Below are 23162 nucleotides of genomic sequence, written 5' to 3' on the forward strand. Positions count from 1 at the left end.
AAATTTCCCTCCTTTGTCTAACCCTTTATTAAATATGATAAACATGAATTATATTCTCTCAACTGTAACTGTAAAGATCTAACTCAAAGAATTTGACTTTTTAGAAAGCATATGTATATATTCAGTGAAAATCAGAGAGATTTGTTTTTTTTCAGTCGTATGTTTTGTTTCAGGGTTCAGGAGGTTACTGTGTATGTCAGCAAAAGTGTAGTCTGTGATTTTTTAATTACAATTATCCAATTAGTAGGTACATATCATGTCGACATGTTTATTCACACTCCAGTGCCTTATTGTTAGCAAAGGTTATTATGGTCTTCAGGGGCTCATTAGAATTTCAAAAACAGCCATACTTTGACTAAAGTGTAACCTCTAATACAATTAAATATTTCTTTTTAAGTTCAGCACAATATTTTGATACCTCAGTCATCACTAATGAGAAAAGGGGCCCCCAATTAAATACACGTTAGTCTTTACATCAAGGTCAACACAGAAATAATTCAGTGAGAGTGCCTACTCTGTGCCAGGCACTCTGCTAAGATGCAGCAACTCCTGTTTTCAAAGGAGCTTACTCTTTCAGAGCCCCAATGCCCTCATCCATCACAGTCCACACCTGCTCTACCGGGGCGTTGCAAGGATTCAGTGATATAAAATATGTAAAGTGCATTACAAACAGGACAGTTGATAAAAATTAATTCTCTTTCTTAGCAGCATAAATGATAACATTATACAAATTAAGTAGGTTAATTCACATCCTGTTTAATATTTACAATAATTTGGACATAGGCTAAACTGAAGTTTGTTCTTATATTTTTATATCCTGGAGAATTCTTCGGTCATTTGGTTTATTTTTCATGCAATTTTAGCATACACATCCTGAGTTGTTTTTTATTTTCACTTGACATATCACAAACCCTATTTCATGTAGTTCTATAGCATTCTTCCTCTCCCCTCCCAACTAATGATCTTTAGTTTAAAAGGCCATTCCATTCCTACCAAGGACAAAAAAGGTGGTGATTTGCCCTTGAAAGAAGATCAAGAAAATAATTCCTCACCCTTCTAGCCTCTGGGCATCAGAAACGAGAAGTATTACACTTCACCACCTAATGGATCAGTTCTTGATTGGTTAATGACCCCCAGCTCTGCAGTCGTGGCTTAAGCTCTTTGACCACAGTTCTCTGCAGTTGAGTCCTTTCATCAACTCGAGCCCTGGCTTGCTTTCAAGTTACTAAATATGAATTGAAATGAGTTACGGTCAAGATTTGACCTTGCCAAATCTAAAGTGTCTTGTCCCTACCCTCACCCCACTCCCTTCCTTGGGGCTGGTTAGCCAGTGTGGATGCTTGGGTGGGATTGCTCCATTCATCTGCGTGTGCCAAGGAAGCGGTGCTTTTAGAATGCCTGCACATGGCGCTTGTCTGGCTTAGGACCATGATCAATTCTCACAGGCCTGAGCACCGGCTGTTTAGTTCTAGATCTTCTACACTACGGGGCTCAGCTCCAGATTTAAGGCCGGCCTCTTGGCATGGGCCTTGGGAATGCCTGTGGAATAAGGGAAAGTCCTTTGAGAGAATGTATGAGAAAAAAATATTGGTGTGTATGAAAGATCAGCAACAGGGTGGGTCAAATATGTTCTTTGTAAGCACAACACTAACAAAATCAGTTTTAAAAGTGTTTAGTAGATAGTAATTTTGACAATACTTTATTCTCTTCAGAGTATAGTATGTGTGCACACACATATGTTTAGGTAGTCTGTTCAACAAACCTGTGTGTTTAGCAAACCTCTTACAGTTGTACTTAAAAAAAAAAAAATCCACATATTCTGCCAGCATGTTTTAAAAAATTTTTTTTTAATTTATTTTTAAATTTTTGTTCAAAATATTACAGATGTCCCATTTTCTCCCCATTGACCTGTTCCACCCCACCTCACCCCACCCCCCTCCCTAGTTCCTCACCACACCATTGTCCGTGTCCTTGGGTTGTGCATCTATGCATATAACTTCTTTGGTTACTCTCTCCCCCTCCACCCACCCGCCCCCCTCCATTCCTCTGACATTTGTCAGTCTGATCCATACTTCCATGTTATTGAATTATTTCTGTCTATCAGTTTATTAAGTTTTTAGATCCACCAGCATGTTTTGAATTCTTCTTTGGTACCAGGTTCTGTGCTAGTTGTTAGAAGTCGGAAGTAGAGAAATATGGTTATATAAATTTGGGAAATTTTCTTCCAATCCATATTTTTTACTTTAGTAACCATAGATCTCTCTCTCTCTCTCTCTCTCTCACACACACACACACACACTATTTGACATAAGATTTTACATTAACTGTACAGTCTTAACATGACTTTTTTTTCACTCAACAATGTTTTTGAATTCTAGCATTGTTTATACGCATATTTGTGGGTGTTTTGTTTTTTTTACATGACTTGCAATATTACACCATATAGTCACATTTTATCTTACAAATGGGCATTTAACTTGATTCCAACTTACAGTATTATAAATAATGCTGCAGTGAGCATCCTTTACAAGGTCCCTGTGTCTCTAGGGTAGATGCCTCACAGTGGGCCAGAGGATGTGGGCAGATTCCCTTTCATGGGTGCTGTGAGGTTTTCCTTCAGAATGACTGCATTGGTTTATTCTTCCAGCAGCTTATGAAAATACCTATTTTCGCCCGGCCGGGTGTGGCTCAGCGGTTGAGCTTCTACCTAGGATCCAGGCGATCGGGGTTCGACCTAGGATCCGGGCGATCAGGGTTCAATTCCCGGTCAGGGCACATGCCCGGGTTGCGGGCTGCAGCTGATCAGTGACTCTCTTATCATTGATGTTCTCTCTCTCTCTCTCCCTCTCCCTTCCTCTCTCTGAAATCAATAAAGATATATAAAAAAAAAAAGATTAAAAAAAAAATACCTATTTCCTCAATCCAGCTATATTTCATGTTGTCAAAATTTTATTTTTGTCAGTCTAAGGGTTGAAAATATTATAGCTTGTTTCATGTTTACACATTTTTAAGAGTCCCATTCTGCAACTGTGGTATGTCCTAGCATAACAAGGGACGGCTAAAATCAGATCCAACTTTGCATAAAAGAAGAACACGTATCCAAAAGCTTTTATCATGTTGTATTATTTCCAAATGTAAAAGGAATTGTCATGTAGGATAAAAAGGTTAAGTGGACTTATTCTTTCAATAAATATTTATTAAGCATTTTGTACGAGGCACCAGGATTACAAAGATAAACAGATTATAGTTTCTGGCATCAATCAGGAGTCTTATTCCACTGGAGGAAAGAGGTGCTTAAACCAGTAGTCCCTGCAAATGCTGTAATAGTGAATGTTCTGAGGGCTATAAGAGCACGGCAGAGGAGAATGTTTTAGTTCTCTTAGTCACGGGGAATGAATGTCGGAAAGTCACCAATTTCAGAGGGTAGCAAATGGAACCTTAAGTGTTTAAAAAGATTTTCAGATCTTTTACTGTTCAGCTGGATGTTACGGATGCTGCCGTAGTATTTATACTGAATGACAGAACTTCCCCAGGAGCTGCTGTAAGCTGTAGACAGGCTCACCAAGGAGAACTTGTCCCTGAATCCCCCGTGAGAACACTGGTGAGAGGTGTCTGTGCTCAACACATCACCTCCGCCAGCAATGAACAGCGTCTCCGCACCTGGCAGGTATTTAGCCCCGTGCTGGGTGCAGAGATACATGCATATACCAACACGTGTATGGCGTGGTTCCTCCTCGTTGGAAGCACAGAATCCAGATGGGGAAATAAGGCAACTCATGTTTAATGACATTTTAATGCTAACTCATGAGAAGAAATGAAACCAAGTTTAAATGATGCTTCCATATGGCCTACCAACAGTGGAAAGGAAACTTGAATGCCTTAGAAGGAAGCAGTGGGCAGAATCATAAAATGATCCAGGTATTGAGCGATAGTTAAGAAGAGTAAATAAAATTGCATGCATGAAACTCTTAATAGCCCTACACATAGTACGCATACAATAATTCACGTTTAACATCTTTTTGGAGTTAGAGAATGCTGGTAACTGGGACTCAGTTATTAATACAAATATGTCAAAACATCATTTTTTTTCTTTTGTCTTTTCAGGTCAAGAGGTGGTTTTCAAGTGCCTTGGGGAAGGAATTCTTGAAAAAGCCTTTCAGGGTTACAATGCTTGTATTTTTGCATATGGACAGACAGGTAAATCCCTTTTATTTATAGTCAATGATATTAAATGTGCATTTCTTAGAACATAGAAATGGAAAACACTTTGGGAAGCAGCAGGAAAACGCTTCTGCCTTTGTGGTGAAACTGAATTAGATTATCAAACGTAACCCTCTTTTTGACAATTTAACAGTTTTGGTAATTGAGTAATTTCAGTGTTAATGAGCAGAGCTAGTTTCAGACCATTAACTGTCATTTTCCTAAATTATAGCTTTAACCTGTGCTTGTATTAGAACAATAACTACTAGTTTCTCAGTATAAATGTTACAGTAAAAACTATTTTTAAAAATTCCTGGTGTCATCCTATACAGAGGACTTCCACTAGGATGCAGAACTGATTGATGGTTCACTAAACCTAGGCTGTGGCACAGTTGGTTGAAACAAGCTAAACAAAAACATACTGGTGTCTCAGCCATTAACTCTCTGAGCCACCATGATTTCAACTATAAAGTTGCAATAAATCAGTCAGTCATAACAGTGCTGTGTCTGGTCACATTGCAGGACAACTAGGACACTCAGATGAGAGAATATATATATCAAAGCACTTTAACAAACAAAATATTTTGGGGTAAATATGGTTAATGTTACTTGATAATGTATAGCGCTATTTACTATACATACCATTTTCAGTGGTTATATTTGTATGCATCCACCTGTAAATGAGGCACCCTCTCGGTCTCACAAGGAGAGTGAAACCAGAGGCTGTGAGTGTGATGGGAAGAACAGCAGCCTTGTCTGAGGGTAGGGTTTGGTGTGACTTTGGCTGATATATGAAGGAGACTTGTACAGTTGAACCATTACATTCTGCACCCTTGTTTCTCCTTTATTTCTGCTTGCTCTCCTCTAGGCTCAGGAAAATCCTTCTCCATGATGGGCAATGCTGAGCAGCTGGGCCTTATTCCAAGGCTCTGCTGTGCTTTATTTAAAAGGATCTCTCTGGAGCAAAATGAGTCACAGACCTTTAAAGTCGAAGTATCCTATATGGAAATTTATAATGAGAAAGTTCGGGATCTTTTAGACCCCAAAGGGTAAGTTAGTGGATGAAATTAAGCTTGTACTAGAGGTAACAATTTTAAATGATCCTAAAGTTAAAATCCCAAGTGAATATATTTATTTGAGCCCTTGGTCACTATTCTAGTTTCAGTTCATTTACTGAGAAATCATCAGCTCCTAAAGCCTGTTTCTCTCTCCCTTCCTCTCTCTAAAATCAATAAAAACAGTCTGGCCGGTGTGGTTCAGTGGTTGAGCATCGACGTACGATCCAAGAGATTGCTGTTCGATTCCCGGTCAGCCCACATGCCTGGGTTTCGGACTCGATCCCCAGTGTGGGGCGTGCAGGAGGCAGCCGATGCATGACTCTCATCATTGATGTTTCTCTGTCCTCCCTCTCTCTGAAATCAATAAAGACATTTTAAATAAATTAAAATCAGTAAAAACATTTTAAAAATTATGGGTGGCAAAGAAATAACTCAAGTATAGAAAATGTTTACATTTACTTTAAAGTTAGGAACTATTTAATGCACATGGAAGAACATTTATAATACATATAAGGTATAAAGAATAATAAAATCTAAGACTGCCCTGCTCACCATGTTCCTTAATAAATGGAACATGACCAATATTTTTAAAGCTTCCTGTGTATTCCTCTTAAACCTCATTCTGTTCCCTCCCCCTCCCCAAGATAAGTACTATTATGAACTTTATGTTTTTTCATTATCTTCCTCCTCTTTAGAGTTAACGCATAATTTTGCATAGTTTTTAACCGTGTGTGACATCATAGTTATTTGTGTCCTTTGGTGACTTGCTCTTTTTTCCCTCAGTGATGACTCATTCATTCTGATATATAAAGTAATAATGCATTAATTTTCACTCCTCTTTAGTATTCCACTGTATGAGTATACCATAAGTTATTTATCCCACCTTCTGTCATTGTGTGGTTGTCACTTTTTACCACTGCAGTGCTGCTCTGAGCCTTCTGGTATGGTTCTCCTGGTGTACAAATGCAGGAGTTTCTAGGGAATACATGGAGGGGTGGGATTGTAGGTCAAAAGATACTGAATCTTCTGACTTTATTTGGTACTGCCAGACTGTTTTCCAAAGCGGTTGTACCAGTCCACAGTCCCGGCAGCAGTGTACAAGAATTCTAGATGTTAGACGCCATCACCGGCGCCTGATAGTGTGCTAGATTTCCTTTCTCTTGGTCATGAATAGCATTAAAGATTCTCTGGTTGTGCAAGCTGAGCGAGCTGAGTTCTGGATCCATGTGCATCAAAGTAGCTCTCATAAAGATGTGCATTTGGCCGGCCCCTGTTTAGAGTATAGCAGAATCGCTCATTGTCACATTGAATTGTTGATACTTAAAGTTAGTAAGACCTATTTTGTAGGGTTGTAAGATTAAGTGGAATAACTGAAAAGTGCTTAGGGGGCAATGCCATGACTTTGGGAAGCACTCACTGGTTCTTAGGTCCTTTTTTCCACACTTGAGTGATGCCGAGCATTGACTCTTGATTTGAGCGGTGAGTAATATCTGATGCTATGAAAAAGGTGACATGTACAATACAAGCATAATCTGTATTGCTTTGCTTTTCATCTCAATTATCTGTTGACACACTGTTCAAGTGGGTACCAAACCAGGTTTGCTATTTAAAAATTCAAAAGAGCCCTAAAATCTTCACCATCAGAGCCAATTCTAAAGGTGGGATAAATATCAGTAACTGTAATATCACTTTCTGTATGAAATTGTGAGCATTGAAACAGCGTAAATCAATACAGACTTGAAAAAGTAAATTAAAAATAAAACAAGATACTTCAATATTGTTTACTGCTTGGTCCAAACTTTTAAGATATTATTTACTGAGAATGTACTTATTTATAAAATAGCCTTGAGTTGTTAAATTCAATCCCAGAATATTCTTTGTTTTCTTTTTCCCCCTCCTGTATAAAACTGAAGTTCATCTACTAAAGCAAGTTGGCCCAACCTAGTATTCTGTGCATCGGCTGTTTAGTTTGGGAGTGGAAATAGAAATTTTTAAATAGTAAATTACTTTAAATAGAAATCAGAGTATAAAAGACATTTCTCATAATAAATGCAGTCTTGCTAATCTAAATAAAGTAGCTTTTAGGATATTTTTTTATTATTAAAAAAAATTCTTTTGAAACTGCCATCTTGGTTTATGAGCACTTAAAAAGAAAGAAGAGCCTCCAAGTTTTGTCTGATTCAATCATTCTTTTTCCCTTGCTCCTGAAGGAGTAGGCAGTCTCTGAAAGTTCGAGAGCATAAAGTTTTGGGACCGTATGTAGATGGTTTATCCCAACTGGCTGTCACTAGTTTTGAGGTAAGTGTTATTTTTTTTAAACGTCATTAAATAACTGGCAGTAAATTGAAGTGTGTAGTGATGTTGATGTTGAATATATTTTTATGGGGATGCTTTATAGCATATTGATGCCATTCATGGTCTCCAAAACCCAGTATCAACACACCCCAAACAGAAAAAAGGGGCCTTTAATCGCACCTCTCAACCTGCTTTGTTGTGAAGGTTTTAAAGTGCAGCTGAGATCCCGGCATTTTGAGCTTGCAGAGTATTTATGCTAATACCTCTCTGTTGAAACTGTTCTACTCAAGGATGTCCATCTGGACAAGTGTAAAGAGCATTTGGTAGCTAATTCAACCTCTTCTCTTTGATAGGGTCCCCTGCATTAGTTTCCATTACTTTTCATTCTTCTGTTTCTTCTGTTTTTTTGAGTCAGTCCTCTTTCCATGTTCCTCCTTCTTGATTTTTATGCCTTCTTAATCCTGGCTTGATGTTTTGCCCTTGTTTTTGCTGTCATTGCTTTGGAAATCTCATAACACAAGCTGCTATCTGTTGCTGAAAAAAGCCAATGAATGAGCGAATGCACCCCTACACTTAGTCGTGCTCTTTCTGTGTTGTGGCTGTCCCATCGTCACTCGGTATGACTAAAGTTAATCTGTGAGGTAGCTCTCTAGCCATTTAAACAAAGACATTTTTCAGATGAGCACTAGACTTGTTGAAGCGATCACTTCGTAAGTTATAAAAATGTCTGATCACTTTGTGTACACGTGAAGCTAATACTATATTGCATATCAACTGTCATTGAAAATGTTTTAAAAATTAAAAAATAAGTGAAGACATGTTTTGTATTGCTTAAATCAGAAATACAGTGTAGTCATTACTTTAAAAACACTTGGATTCTTAAATGAATGGAGACCTCTCTGACATAAAGGTGCTAAGCCAGCTCAGCGTGGTTGGTGTCAGTGTCTATCTCATCCTGTCACTTATTAATAAAAGCCAGGGTGCTTATGATTTGTGTCCCAGTTCTGCTTCCTATTAGATGTGGGAAAAGTTATTTGACCTTCACGAACCTCAGTGTCCTTGTGTGTAAAATCATGAGAATACCTTCTTTATGAGGTTTATTCATCAAACCATGTATAAGAATCCATAGGTTCCTAGGGTGTAAGGCAGGTGTACAAAGGTGAATAAGGAAAATTCCCTAGAGAGCCGTGGTGTTGGAGGACAGGGGCAAATACGTGAGCAGGAGATAGCTACATAGAGAGTTAGAATAAAATAAGGTAGTCACCGTTCCTGAGTATCTGGGATGCTCAGTAAATATTAGCTCTTTTCTTCCCTAGGAACTTGCAAAGGAAAAACTAGGTAGTTAACAGAGAAAGAAGACAATCGCGGTTGAGAAAGAATGGGTTTTATACACCAAAAAGCACTGAGGGAGGTGGAAGCTGAACCATTGCTGTGAAGGAGAGACGGAGGTTTTTATGGAAGGGTGGTGGCCAGTGCGTCAGAGGATCATAATTAATACATACACCTGGTGGGCAGGACGGTGTTCACATGTTTTTGCTTATAATATTTTCCTTACGCTTTGCCTCTAGGATATTGAGTCACTGATGTCTGAGGGAAATAAGTCTCGCACAGTAGCTGCGACCAACATGAATGAAGAAAGTAGCCGCTCCCATGCTGTGTTCAACATCATAGTCACGCAGACACTTTACGACTTGCAGTCCGGGGTGAGGGACTGGGCAGGCCCTTTGTGAGCAGTAAAAGATCTCGAAATACCTGCATGGGCGATGTGTTTTGTGGTTGGGTTCGACAGCTGAGAATTCTGTGCTGGCTCTTCTACTTACTAGATGAGCTATCTTGCTTGAATCATTTAATTTCTTAGGCCTTCCTTAATATATAACTTCTTTTTAATTGACTTTCTTGTGGAGCTCCCTGAAGAGCATGCTGATGTGACCAGACACCTTTTAATACGTATCCCTTCATATCGAAATTCACCTAAAAGCATCTGAGTCTACCTCATTGTCATTAAGGGATATTAAAGAGGAAACCACAGCATTTAGCCTAAAGAGCATTTTCTCAGAAGAAGAGGAGTTTGACCTGAATGCACAGGAATCCTCGTGTCCTAGTAATTCCTCATAGGCACATAAAATCTCTAGCTTCCTGGCTATATTCGGGAAAGCCAAGTGTACTCCCTCCCCAGCTACAGAACCACAACAATTTAAATTTTGACTATGAAATTGCTAGTCCAAATTACTCCTCTTACTGTTTCAAATCTTTTTGAGAAGTTTGTCTCCTCGTAGAGGATGGCTGCCCGGGTTGCTCTCAGTTATAGTGCTGACGTATATGTAGAAATCTGTGTCTGTGTGGTTCTTGCATTCACGTGTGTTGTTTCTCTTGTTTCCTACAACTAGAACTCTGGAGAGAAAGTCAGTAAGGTCAGCTTGGTAGACCTGGCTGGGAGTGAAAGAGTATCCAAAACAGGAGCCGCCGGAGAGCGACTGAAAGAAGGCAGCAACATTAACAAGTAAGCTGGCTGTGCTCACCTGGAGCATCACATCCAGCGTCCTGTGTGTCTGGGCGATGTGTGACATAAGCAGCCAGATGGCTCTGATCACAGTTGGTTCGGATTCTATCCCACTTTAGGGAACTGGGTCGAGGAAAAACAGCAGCTTGCCTCTATTGAGATGTATGAAGTTATCTAAGCGACGCGGTGCAGCCCAGCTCAGACAGTCTACAGATACTTACTGTATCATTGTATGTAATGTAGTCTTAAGTAAATGCAAATCACAATATCATAAATAAAATCATAGTGTAAATTAACTCAGGGAGCTTACTCTGGAAAGAAAATCTGCTTTGAATCTCTTTGTAAGGCTAATACTGTTTAAACATCAATACTTAACAACTTAGGAGTTACTGAATAACTGTTATCTGAAATCTCACTGTTTGTCTCAAGTGCGTGTGTGTGCCCAGTCACAGTGAAGGCTAAAAGCAGAGTGGTGCAGGTGTGTAGGAGTTTGCCAGGTAGACAAAGGAGATAAAGGCATTCCGCACAGAGCGTGCAGCCAAGGCACAGATAGCGAAGGACTTGTTCCTCCAGGAGTGCAGTCCCCAGGTGGCTCCCTGTGTGCACCAGGGAGTATCTCTGCTCTCCAGCATGAGGGAGCAGGGCACGCTGGCCAGACTGCCTGAGGTTAATCCAGCCTGCACCACTTACTAGATATATATATGTATTGCAGGCAAGTGGTTTCACCTCCCTGTGCTTCATTTTTCCCATCTGTAAAGTGGGGATAATCACCTACTTCATAGAATTGTTTGGGATTACATGCCCATAATGTGCTTAGAACAGTGCCTCTCACGCAGTATGCACTGAATAAAATTAATTGTTGTAGCTGTTGTTTTTATAATCCATATAAACAACACAGTCATTATCTTTATTTTAAGTTCAGCAGAAAGCAGTTTAGTTTGTACTTGTAATATTTTTGTCTTGCAACATATAACTTGGGGTTTTATTTAGAACAGAAGGTGACAAGAGGTAATATGTTCAGGAACATGTTTGTGCAGCTTGCATTTTTATATGTTAGCAGATTAGGCCCAGCCAGGCGCAGCTCAGTGGTTGAGCATTGACCTAGGATCCAGGCGATTGGGGTTTGATTCCTGGTCGGGGCACATGCCCAGGTTGTGGGCTTGATCCCCAGTCATGGGGTGTGCACGAGGCAGCTGATCAATGATTCTCTCATCATTGGTGTTTCTATCTCTCCCTCTCCCTTCCTCTCTCTGAAATTAATAAAGATATATTTTTTTAAAATGTTAGTAGATTAGAATTTTAGTGTACACAGATTTAAAATTAGAAGTAAAGCCTGACCAGTGTGGCTCAGCAGTTGAGCATCGACCTATCATCCAGAAGCTCGCAGTTCAATTCCTGGTCAGGGCAGATGGCTGGGTTGCGGGCTCGATCCCCACCAGGGGCCGTGCAGGAGGCAGCCAACCAATGACTCTCTCTCATCATTGATGTTTCTATCTCTCTCTCCCTCTCCCTTCTTCTCTCTGAAATCAATAAAAATGTACTTAAAAAAAAAGTTAAAAAAATCAGTAAAATATCACCCCCTCTCAAATGGACACAGCCACACTCACTGCAGAGACTGCTGCTTTAGGGAGTTAATCTAATAACAAAGGGTTTTGCTGTGTTTCATGACAGAGCACTGTAGGAGCCCAGGCTGGCACTACTGACTGGCTGAGCCATGCCAGTCCTTTGCCTGCTGGCTGGGATTGTTGGAAACACTGGAGATTCTGTGCTGTGAATTTGTGGGAATTCAGAGTATGGCCTTGATGTGTGATGATCACTAACTCTCACTGGCCTCTTGCAACGTGCCAGGCGTTATTCTGAATGCTCTGTTGTAACTCATCTGATCCTGACATCAGCATTGTAAAAATGGTCTGTTCCTCCATTTTTCAGATGAGGAAACCAAGGCAGAGAGCAGTTACATAATGTGTCCAGAGTCACCAGCTCTAAGTGTGGATCTTGGATTTGGCTATAGGCAGCCTGGCTCTAGAGCCCAGGCTCACCACTGTGCTATTCTTGGGGTGACCATGTGTCATGTGTGCCTGAAAAAAGTTCTGATTGATACTTTTGTCCCAGAATAAATATTAAATATTATCATTGCCTCCTTAAGTCTGGACACTAAATTATATAGTGTCCCAAACTGGACTACCTCAAGGCTACACAATAACATGATTATGATCCTGTAGCAACTGGCTCTTTCCCATAATGGCTTACCGATTTGAGTGGAATTCTCTTAGCACCCTACTGTCTTTCCTTATTATATACTAATTCTTTCACAAATGGATGTGTGTGTCCCCTACTGCTAGTCTGTGGGATATAATCATCATGTTTAGGTTTCTTTGTCGTTTTCAGGCCACTTTCATATGTATTATTTTGTGTGAGGGTCATACTAGGTATTTTTTTAATCTCTATTTAAAAATGAGGAAACTGATGGCTGGAGACACTTGAGTAATATGAGTAAAGCCAAGCAGACATTTTAAGCCTTGTCTGTGTTTAGCACTGCAGTAGGTGCTGGGGATGCAAAAGGAATTTAGATGTTGTTATAAACAGAATACTGCCTCGCCGCCTCCCCCAAATATGTCAGGTCCCAATTCCCAAAACTTGCACATATGTTACCTTACAAGGCAAAGGGATTTTGTTGATGTGGTTATTAAGATTTTGAGATGGGGAGATTTTCCAGGTGGGCCTGATGTAATCACAGTCTCCTTACCAGTGAAAGAGGGAGAGAGAACCAGAGTCAGGGTCAGACTGATGCCGGGTGAGAGAGACTTCAGCGGCCTTTGCTTGCTTGGAGATGGAGGAAGGGGCCATGAGCCAAGGAATGTGGGCAACCTAAGGAAACTGGAAAAGGCAAAGAAACAGATTCTCCCCTAGAGCATCTAGAAGGAGTGCAGCCCTGCTGATGCCTTGATTTTTAGCCTAGTGGGACGCATTCTAGACTTCCGGCCACCAGCATGATAAGATTATAAACTTGCGTTGTTTTAAGCCTCTCCGTCTAAGGTTATTTGTTACAGCATGATTGATGCCCTTGAAGAGCACATAGTTTAGGACAACAGTAAGTCACATCATTTGAAAAAGTAAAATGAAGAAAGATATTTTTGACTGGATAATGGTGAGAAATGCTACATAACCCAGCATTTTAGCATGGAACTATTTTTTATGACACCTTTCCCAGCCTGTGGATATCTGCCAAGTTGATCTTGTACCTTCCCCAAAATAACAGACTGAAGGGAGTGGAACTCCCTCAGGACCCTTTCCTCTGAACCGTGGTCCAGGGCTATTTTCTTTCCTCCACACATCTTTCTAATCTCCCCGAGTTGGCACATATGCACCAAGAGCCCACTGTGGATTCACGTCTCCACCAGGTGTACTCCAAGTTCTTGGCGTGGTCATTGGTATGTAGTAACTGAATGAATAGGGCATTTTTCCACAGTAAGACAGTGCTGTAACATCTGCACAGCTGTCTTAGAGGCCTTCATAGAAATAGCGACTCACAGTCCCTTACCTGTGATTCCAAAACCCAAAAAGTTCTGAAAACCAAGTGCTTTTTTTCCTTTCATTGCACACTTGTTGGTAAACCCTCACCTAAACTCTCATGAGGCTATCTCTAATCTTTCTAGTCTTTGTTTACTTACTTAATGTGGCTGTTCATAACTTTAACTGTACAGTTGTTCATGTATTTTACTAAAGAGTGCTGTCCCATATCCCACCAGTGGTCATGTATAATGTGTGAACTTCCGAAAATCCAAAATATTCTGACTGTTGAGACACTTGTAGCCTCAAGGGTTACAGGTAGGAGATATGGAGCTGCACTTTTAGAATCATTTTGCAGATACGTGTTGAACACTGGGCGTGAGAACACAGGTGAGTGAGTAAGAGGGGACCCTGGCCTCGGGGAGTTCAGGGTCCAGTGGGAAGGGAGCCCTTCGAAGGGCAGCATTAGTACTTTTAGTGCCATAGACACTTCACACAAGGTGCAGTGGGACACGGGTGACCACATAGCTGGAAGGTTCAGGGGGGCTTCTAGAGGAGCTACTGCAGTCTCTTAGCTGTAGGAACTAGCTTTATGACCTTTCTGTGCTTCAGTTTCCTCATCTGTAAAATGTGGTTGAGGAAACAACCCTAAGAGCAGGGTTATTACAAGGGTTAAATTAATTAGTCATTGTACTCTTGACAGTGCCTCGCATGTAGCAAGCTCTCTATAAGTGTGTACTAGTACAGTAAAATAATATAATAAATTGAAACTGCTGCCCGATTGTTCCACAAATGGCTTTCTAAACCTTACAATCAGTACCCAGCTGAGTGCTAAAATTAAAGAAATCTCTGATGTTTCCTAAGCTTTCTCTCGGCCTCCTAGTTGGGCTTCTTTTGATGAGACATTAATAATCCTCTTAAGCAGACCTGTCAGGGACATCACACGGACATTAATGTCTGCTTAATGGGCTGTGGATTTAGGAGTTTCATCTCTCCTTAAGCTCTTAAGAGCTCTAAAGCACACATTGTTCCTTCATTGTGAGAGCTAAGGCGCCGTGTGACTGCCCTGCCACGGCCTGTTCAGGGCTTGATAGGTATAGGTCACCTGTAGACCATCTTCACAGGGGATGGCATCTGAAAAGTCAGCCTGCTGCTCCACCTGTCTATTGAGAGTGGAATGAGGAAACCTTTCCTTTCTACTGGAGCCTGGCTGGCTCAGCTCCCTGAGAACTCCTTTAGATCATGGAACACTCTCCCTAAGGCCCCGAGGAATGTCACTGAAAACGGTTCCATTTTAATCTCAGCAATGGCCAGTCCTTAAATGCAAACACTGTTTATCTAATGAGAATCTTTCCCGGTCTCATTTCCATTTCAGTTACTGTGGTTAATAATAAAGTATATACTGCACACCTCCAAAACTGAGTTCTAGTGAATTTGTTCTAGAGGTACTAGTATGTGATGCTCCTAGGATTCTGTTATATAATTTGGAATAATGTAACTTATAAGCTTAATGTTTCTAATGTTTCATGTGACTCAGCCCTCCTTTTCTTGGACGTCCCATGTCCCATATTCATTTCCTCTTGGAAACCTCACTTAAATGGGTATTGACTGAATGAACTTGTACCTGGGGGGGGGGGGGGGGAATGACTTGCTTCTGTTCATTGTTCAAGGGCAGGCAGGGGTCCCTGTTAATTTACCACTTGTACATTGCAGGGTCCAGGTATGTGGGGGGGTAGTTTTTGAATAAACATCTTTACATTTAACATGAGAGACCCATAAAGGACAGAGCAAAAATATGCCCCTTGGCGTACAGTAGCCACATCTTTGGGGGCATGTGTATTTTTACCTCAGTGTTTCTCAAAGCATTTTTGTGAAATACTAGTTCCTCGAGTAGCTTTGGGAAGAAAAGGATCCCTGGACAAGTAATTTTGAGAAAGACTACTTGTAAAACTGTCCTTTGGACGTTCACCGTGCTAAAAGCCCTGACAAGTCCTGCAGTAATGAATCCCATATAACTTTAACTTATTCCCTGAACTTATTTGATTATAAAATTCTAGGTATAACATATACTAAAAATCTCCAGAACAAATTTTCAAAAGAACTTGTTTTTGGAAACGTTCGTATATATTTTATTATTACACCACGGCAGTTGAGATGGAAAGGAGATTGGGAGTGATACTCATTAGATGAACATTATTTCAATTTAATGATTTGCATTAGCCACCAGAAAAGGATGGTGAGTGGAAGTGAGGCTGAGGCTATAGGTATAAGGGTTTTCTTTCTTGTCAGCGATGGTACTGTCTTTTCCCCATATTTTGCCATTTCTCCTTTACTTTTAAGAGTGGAATCTTAACCAGGGAAAAGTACTAAACTCAGATCCACTAACTTCATCATCTTTCAACGAATTCTTTAAAAGCCAGGAACTGCATTCTGCTGTAAGCAACAGAAACCAGCTACCGTGACAGCCAGAGAGTGTATTTATTTTTCTCACTTAACAAACATTCAGGAGCTGGAACAGAACCTTAGAAATGCTGCCAGGCACACAGCTCTGCTAACCTCGTGTGTGTCCGTGTCGTCCTCATAGCCTCAGGATGGCTCTGTATCCGTATCAGTGTTGCAGACCAGGAGGGGAAAGCGGAGAGTAAAGGACCGCTGGCTTCTGTCGGCTGGATCCTGCACCCTGTCAGGAGTACCGTAGCTCCCTTGGAGGACCTCCCAGTAACGTCTCCCTACATCTCATTGGCCAGAACTGTGTTTCATGGCTTCCTCGAGCTGCAAAGGACTCTGGAAAGTGGAGTTTTTAGCCTGGCACATACTTCCCAATAAAATTAGGGTTCTGTTAAGAAGAAGAAGGGGGGAAATGAATATTGGGCCAATGCCCACAGAGCATACCAGTGATGACTGTGTTCGTCCCTTTTAGAAAGAGGTGCATGTTCTGTTCTTCAGTGTGTTATAGACTCAGTTTTACTCCACAAATACTGAGTGCCTTCTGTAAGCCAGACACAGTAATTGATGAAGGAATATGTATGGCAATAGAACAATCAGTGCCTCGTGGTGATCACAATCTAAGTAGAAAGAGAGATAGGTATAGCTATACCTTGTTTTAGTGCGCTTCTCTTTATTACACTTCACAGATGTTGTGTTTTTTACAAATTGAAGGCAAGACTCTGCAGCAGCAAAAGATTATGATTCACTTTATTGCAATACTTGCTCTATTGCTGTGGTCTGAAACTGAACTCACAATATCTCTTATGCCTGTATACAGCTAACTCTAAAAAAATTGAATAAATACTGCAGTTATGATCTTAGAAGAAGATCTTTGGGAAAATAGGTAAAATAATATATTTGAAATCCATCCTAGAGAGTACAGATAACTCACATCACATCGTATCTACTCCTAAGGGCAGGAATCTGGTGGTTAGAAAGCTATATAGGTTAGAGGAACGTGCAGGAAAGCAAGAAAAAAAAAGTTGAATTATGACTTTTTTTTATGGGTTGTATTTATTGGAGCAGCTTTTATATTGTTTTTAACCCTCCCAAGTTTTACTTATTTCTTTTTTTTATTGCAAGTAGTCCATTTTTGTTATAGATAGGTAGATTTTTGAAAATTTCAATCTTAAAGCATGGCTCTCTGTTTATAAATGTTGTCCTCTAGCCTAACTCTTCTTTCCCCTCCAGTCAGCCCCTCCCCATGCTACTCCCCACCCCAGCCCAAGAACTTGCGCCAAGAGATTTAAAAATTAGGAGCATCCTTGCTATTGTCACCTCCAATACGCCTGGTAGAATTAGAAAGATTCCTAGAATAACTTTTTCAGCCCCGAAAGTTGGCAATAGCCCCACCCTGTTCTGGACACCTGTGAGGCATAAAAGCTGCCCATTTGCCTCCATCGTGAAAAGACAGTACTGGCAGGATCCATAATTAGTGATTCTGTTACATTTTTAAGCTCCCTGGAATAAAGTTCTTATTAAAATATGTAAGCCTGTTGTTCACCTTTTACACATGGAACTTTCAAACAGCTTTTAGGATTCCAGGAGCCCCTGGATCCTTGCTTCTGGGTGGAACCTTAGAGGGAGGAATGGTGTGGACCCCTTGTCACTGGGCCCCTTGTCACTCACCCTGTAATTCATTTCTGTTTGTTCCAAGGGGACCCTAGTAGGTTTAGGTAAAGTTCATGTTTTGAATGTGTGCACACTATTAGGTAAAGGGCATGGCTTCCACTAATGATGATAACCTTCTCCAACTAGATAAGTCATAGAGCAAAGTGCAGTAACTGGAGTTGTGTAATTCCCACCCAGTGTCAACCTCTGCTCCTGAGGCTTACGTGCTGCACTGGGCTTGGACACACCGCACAGTGGAATTGATGACATTGTGCCATTTCCCTGTTTCTCAAAGCACTCATTTGGTTTTATATTTTTTTGTGTAGGAGTGACAGAAAGTTTCTCTTTTTACTCCCTACACCGTCAAATGAGGAAATACAAGTTTTGCCACAAGACAAAGTAAAACTTAGTCTCAGTGGTGAAAAATCCATGATGACCCCCAAACGGTTTCATATGAAGGGCCATTGCGAACCTTAAAGTTGCTAATACTGACCTTTCAATCACTGAGCTCTTTATAGTTTGTAAGAATGAAAGCAATTTCTGTCTTGTCGGGGGTATTAAAAATCAGGAATAGTTCAGAGAATTGTTTTCAACGAAAAAATTTTACTTCAGTAGTTACAAAATGTAAAAAATGCCCTATGTTCTATATTGTATGTTAAAGCAGAATGTGTTTTTGCCTTATATTGAACTACTTTTCTCTGTTTCTTAATATCACATGCAATTTCCTTCTTAAAGTTCTTTGGGAGGATGATAGAACTTGCAGAATTTTTCTTTAATTAAAAAAAAAAAGGTTAAGGCTGCATTGAAAAGTAATTCACATACTGAGTAGTTTGCTATTTTAAAGTGTACAGTTCAGTAGCTTTAATATATTCAAAGTTGTACAGCCATCACCACAGTTTATTTTAAAACATTTTCATCACCCCCCAAAAGAAACCTCATGTCCATTGGCCCTATCCCTAGCCCTAAGTGACTACTACCTCTGTCTCTGGATTTGCCTATTCTGGATATTTCATATAAGTGGAATCGAATAATATGTGGCTGTATTATTTTCGTAGTGTTTTTATAACAGATTACCACAAATTGGGTTGCAAAATTTATTTCCTTATAGTTCTGGAAGCCAGACGTCCAAAATCAAGGGATCAACCGACGGGGTTTGTTCCTTCTGGGGGCTCAGAGGGAAAGGTATTTTGTGCCTCTCTTCTAGCTTCTAGTGGTCACTGGCATTCCTTGGCTTGTAGATACATCACTACAATCTGTTTCCGTCTTCACCTGCTGTTCTCCATGTGTGCCTTCACATGGCCTTCTTATAAGGACACCTGTAATTGGTTTAGAACCCTCCCTAATCCAGTACAATTTCATCTGCAAGGACCCTATTTCCAAATAAAGTCACATTCTGAGGTTCTAGTGGGCATGAATTTGATGGGGTAGGGGTGCTACTCAACCCAGGACAGTGGCCTTTTGTGTTTGGCTTCTTTCACTTAGCATAATTTTTCAAGGTTCATTCATGTAGCATGTATCAGAACTTCATTCCTCTTTTATAGCCAGTAATTCCGTTGTATGGACATACCACATCTTACTTACCCCTTCATCTTCTGATGGACATTTGGGTTTGTTCCACATTTTAGTTATTGTGAATATGCTGCTATGAAAATTCATGTACAAGTATTTGTGTTGACGTATGTTTTCATTTCTCTTGGGTTGGACTTTTGTTAACCTTTACATCTGTCAATTATGTTTATATTTATGTCACTTTGAGGTAGTGGCTATTAGTTATTAAAATTTTTGTTCTTTTTCTGCCTCTGGAAACTGCTTTGCATTTCAATGACTTTTCAGTAAGTCACCTTTGGGGAATTATGTTTTGTGGGAAACAGGCTTTCTTTCCTTTGAATTCAATTTCAAGCCTGTTGTCGACATTCGAAAGAAAGATATCTAGTTTTTCACTTGCTATCCTCTGGTCACTGGCTGATTTGTGCCTTGCCTTGTTTTTATAATAAGTATTAACATCTGATTTTTAAAACTATTTTGAAAGCATTTTCTCTTTGAGATATCATGTAACCTTCCTTGCAATCCTGAGGGAGATCTGAGGCTCTCTTTTCTGGCTGCTAAACTTGGGATCCAGTTGAATTCCTTTTAGAAGAGCAATTGGAACGTAACTGAGACAAAAGAGGATGTCCCTCTTTCCTCAGTACCACAAATCTGTTGTTTCTAGGCGCTCTTATCTCCAGGGGCAAAGAACATGTATCAACCACCAGGGAGAACTCAGTAGCCTAGACCAGTGGTCCTCGAACTCTAGCCCACATCAGAATCACCTGGAGGGCTTGCTGAAGTGCAGATCACTGGGTCCCACGATAGGTTTCTGATTCAGTAGACCTGGGGAGTGGCCTGAAAATGCATTTCTAACCAGGTCCCCACTGATGCTGATGCTGCTGGTCCCAGCATCACATTTTGAGAATCATAGGCCTAGACAACTAAAGTTATCATTTTGGGTATCCTTCAGCCAGGCCTTCTTCAAATTTAATGTTCATATGTGTCACCTGGAGATACCTTTAACTGGTCTTGATTCAGTAGGCCTGGGAGGCTTCAGATACTGTGTTTCTAGCCGGCTCTCAGGTGATGCCAGTGCTGCTTTGAGTAGCAGGGGTTTGGAAGAGTAGCCATATGCTGTCCTCTGCTTGGGTAGTTCTTTGTTTTTGTAAATTAATAACTCAAAATGAAATAAACTTGCCAGCTTTAAGTATATGAACAGTATATATCTTATAACGGGTAGTGGAAGGCAGCTCTGCAAGTCACATGGTTATCCTGGGAAACAAAATCAGAGGCCAGCATGGCCCAAATTAGACCCAAAGAGTAACTGGCTCAGACTTGTGGCATAATATTTGGAGTAAATTAAAGTTTTCCAGTGTGATCTTTTAAATGTATGTTTATAGGCTCTGAAATGAATTAACTAGAACAGATTCTTATCAGAATTCTAAACTCGTTCTTATAAATTAATGGAGTTACTTTTTGTTTTTCTTTTTCTCAGCTGCTTTACTAATTAATGTAGACTTGATTGTATCAACTTCAGGGCTTTATTTTGCATATTTTATACTTATTACCTAGAGGGATTATTGAAAACAAAATAAACATCCCATAAAACTAATTTTTAAATTATTCTCTTGGCAGATCACTGACAACGTTGGGGTTGGTTATCTCATCGCTGGCCGACCAGGCAGCTGGCAAGGGTAAAAACAAATTTGTGCCTTATCGAGATTCAGTCCTCACTTGGCTGCTTAAGGTAATTCAGCGTTCCAGTGTTCTCTCCCAACTAAAAATTGGCTGTGTCAGAGGTGGCGGCTGAAAGGTGTGTGCAAGGTGACATATTCATTGGGCCCCTGACAATACAGTACTGTCATCCCAGTTCCTAGGAACACAGAATGAAAACTCATTTCTCTTGCTGTTTATTTCATGATTATGCTACTTGATGGACATTACTCATTGTTGTGAATATCGAGAAACTGCATTTCATCTTGTCATAAGACTATTTGTTAAATACACACCCATTTCCACGTAGCGTTTTCTTCACGGAGAACAGTACCGTACATGCTTTCATCATACGTGCCGTGTGTGAAACGGGCCTCGTTTCCTGAGATGCCGTTTGAAATATTTTGCAGGACAATTTGGGAGGTAACAGCCAGACCTCTATGATAGCCACCATTAGCCCAGCAGCAGACAACTATGAGGAGACCCTGTCCACTCTGCGGTACGCAGATCGCGCCAAAAGGATCGTGAACCATGCCGTTGTGAATGAGGATCCCAACGCGAAGGTCATCCGGGAACTGCGGGAGGAAGTCGAGAAACTGAGAGAGCAGCTCTCGCAGGCCGAGGTAACGCACAGCATAGGGAGTGTTGTCGGTAATATCATGATAACTGTGTGTGGTGGCAGGTGGGTACCGGGCTTGTGGTGGTGATCGCTGCCTGAGGCATGTGAGTGTCTGATCACTACGTTGTACACCTGAAACGAGTATAATATTGTAAGTCAGCTATAATTTAAAAAAATAAAACAAAAAGTCAGCCTGGCACTCCCCGTTTCTGAAGTTTCTGGCTTGTGCTACGTGAGTGGTAAGGACATGCTTGCTTGCGGTTCTAGATCGTCTCCATGTGGTTCAACATTACAGTGTTGATTGGCGTCTTCTGCATGCTAAGCATCCTGAAGACAACATGAGTGATACAAGACTTCTGTCCTAGGAACTTACAGTCGAGGGAGAGTTGCTGCTGCTACCTAATTGTTTGCTGCAGTAAATCAGTTGAGAGCACAGATCTCTTCCAGTGTAAAATCCTAGGAACCCCAACTGTGATGGGTTTTTTTAACTAACACTGTATGCTGTATTGCAAAGGGCTCTGCAGTTTTCAGAGAAGGTAGTTGTGTATCAGCTCCCCCTTACGTCATGAAAGATAGTGTGATCAAGGATAATAAAATGTTAGGAATAATTCAGAAAAAAAAAAAAAAAAATATATATATATATATATATATATATATATATTAAATTTATATCAGCTCCTGGGAGGAAACAAAAGCAATAATTTTGCATTGCTGCCATCTTTCCTTGGCTTTACTCAGACTTTAATAATCACATACTCTTCCAAATAGCTGTTCCTCTTGGCAGGTTACTGGGTGAGGCACTGTCCCATTTGAAATAGGTAACGTGCCTGAGGTGGAGCCCAAGTTCCTTAGGTTAAGTCACATGTTTCCACACGCCAGGACTTGGGTGTGTACCTAAGGCCTCTGAGTTCACATCCCTTCACACCAACCTCTTCTGAGGGTTGGGGGAGTATTGAGGATGGAGGAAAAAAAGTAATAGCCATTATTTATTGAGCACTTGTGTACCAGGCACTATTTAAATACTTTTTATCTATTGGCTTATCTAATCACAAAAGTAAGTAGCAGGAGATAAAATAAACAGAAGGGAGTGAAGCCATAGATCTGAATACTCCATTAGTTGGTGATCCTGGCATTTTATTGTAATTTTTTGTTTACATGTCTTTCTCTTCTTTCAGGCTTTGAGCTCCTATAGTTCAAGAAGCTATATTTTCTTAAGCTTTTCACCCCTAACCCCTAGTACAACACTGATACTCGAAGGCACTTAGCACAATACCTTGCATATCCTAAGTGCTCAGCAAATGTTGCTGTTTTTATTATCATTATAATCAGTCAGTGCACCAAGCATATATTTTTTTAATTGGTGCCAAGAAGGGTAGCAAACACCTGAAAAACCAAAATGCTGATAACCTTTGAAGAGAATCCTGATCCTGGAAGGAAAGGGTAATGTGCCTGGATTTGTTTGAAGGCGGATGATCTACTTTTTTCCTCTAGTCTCTGAATCTGCAGTTTCACTGTGACCATGTAATCTAGGCCTGGTGGGTAGAACAACACCTGGCCAAAGGAGAGAGGAGCCACTGCAGGTTCACCTAGAATGTTCACGTGTGTCCCCAGTACTAAATGCCCCTCTCAGACTCTATTATAA

The 23162-nt window shown here is 40.5% G+C and overlaps 1 protein-coding gene across 7 annotated transcripts in view; it reads left to right on the top strand.

The window, feature by feature from the left end:
- KIF13A (kinesin family member 13A) overlaps positions 1-23162 on the top strand; it is a 180255-nt gene that overhangs the window by 103841 nt on the left and 53252 nt on the right. For all 7 annotated transcript variants that reach the window (XM_081145267.1, XM_081145266.1, XM_081145270.1 and 4 more), the window contains exons 5-11: positions 4105-4197; positions 5069-5249; positions 7469-7556; positions 9122-9256; positions 9941-10053; positions 20824-20935; positions 21312-21524. In XM_081145267.1, coding sequence (XP_081001393.1) covers positions 4105-4197; positions 5069-5249; positions 7469-7556; positions 9122-9256; positions 9941-10053; positions 20824-20935; positions 21312-21524 — 935 coding nt within the window. The remainder of the gene's footprint in view (positions 1-4104; positions 4198-5068; positions 5250-7468; positions 7557-9121; positions 9257-9940; positions 10054-20823; positions 20936-21311; positions 21525-23162) is intronic.

Source organism: Miniopterus schreibersii, assembly GCF_964146895.1.
Source record: "Miniopterus schreibersii genome assembly, chromosome: 8".
NCBI lineage: Eukaryota > Metazoa > Chordata > Mammalia > Chiroptera > Miniopteridae > Miniopterus > Miniopterus schreibersii.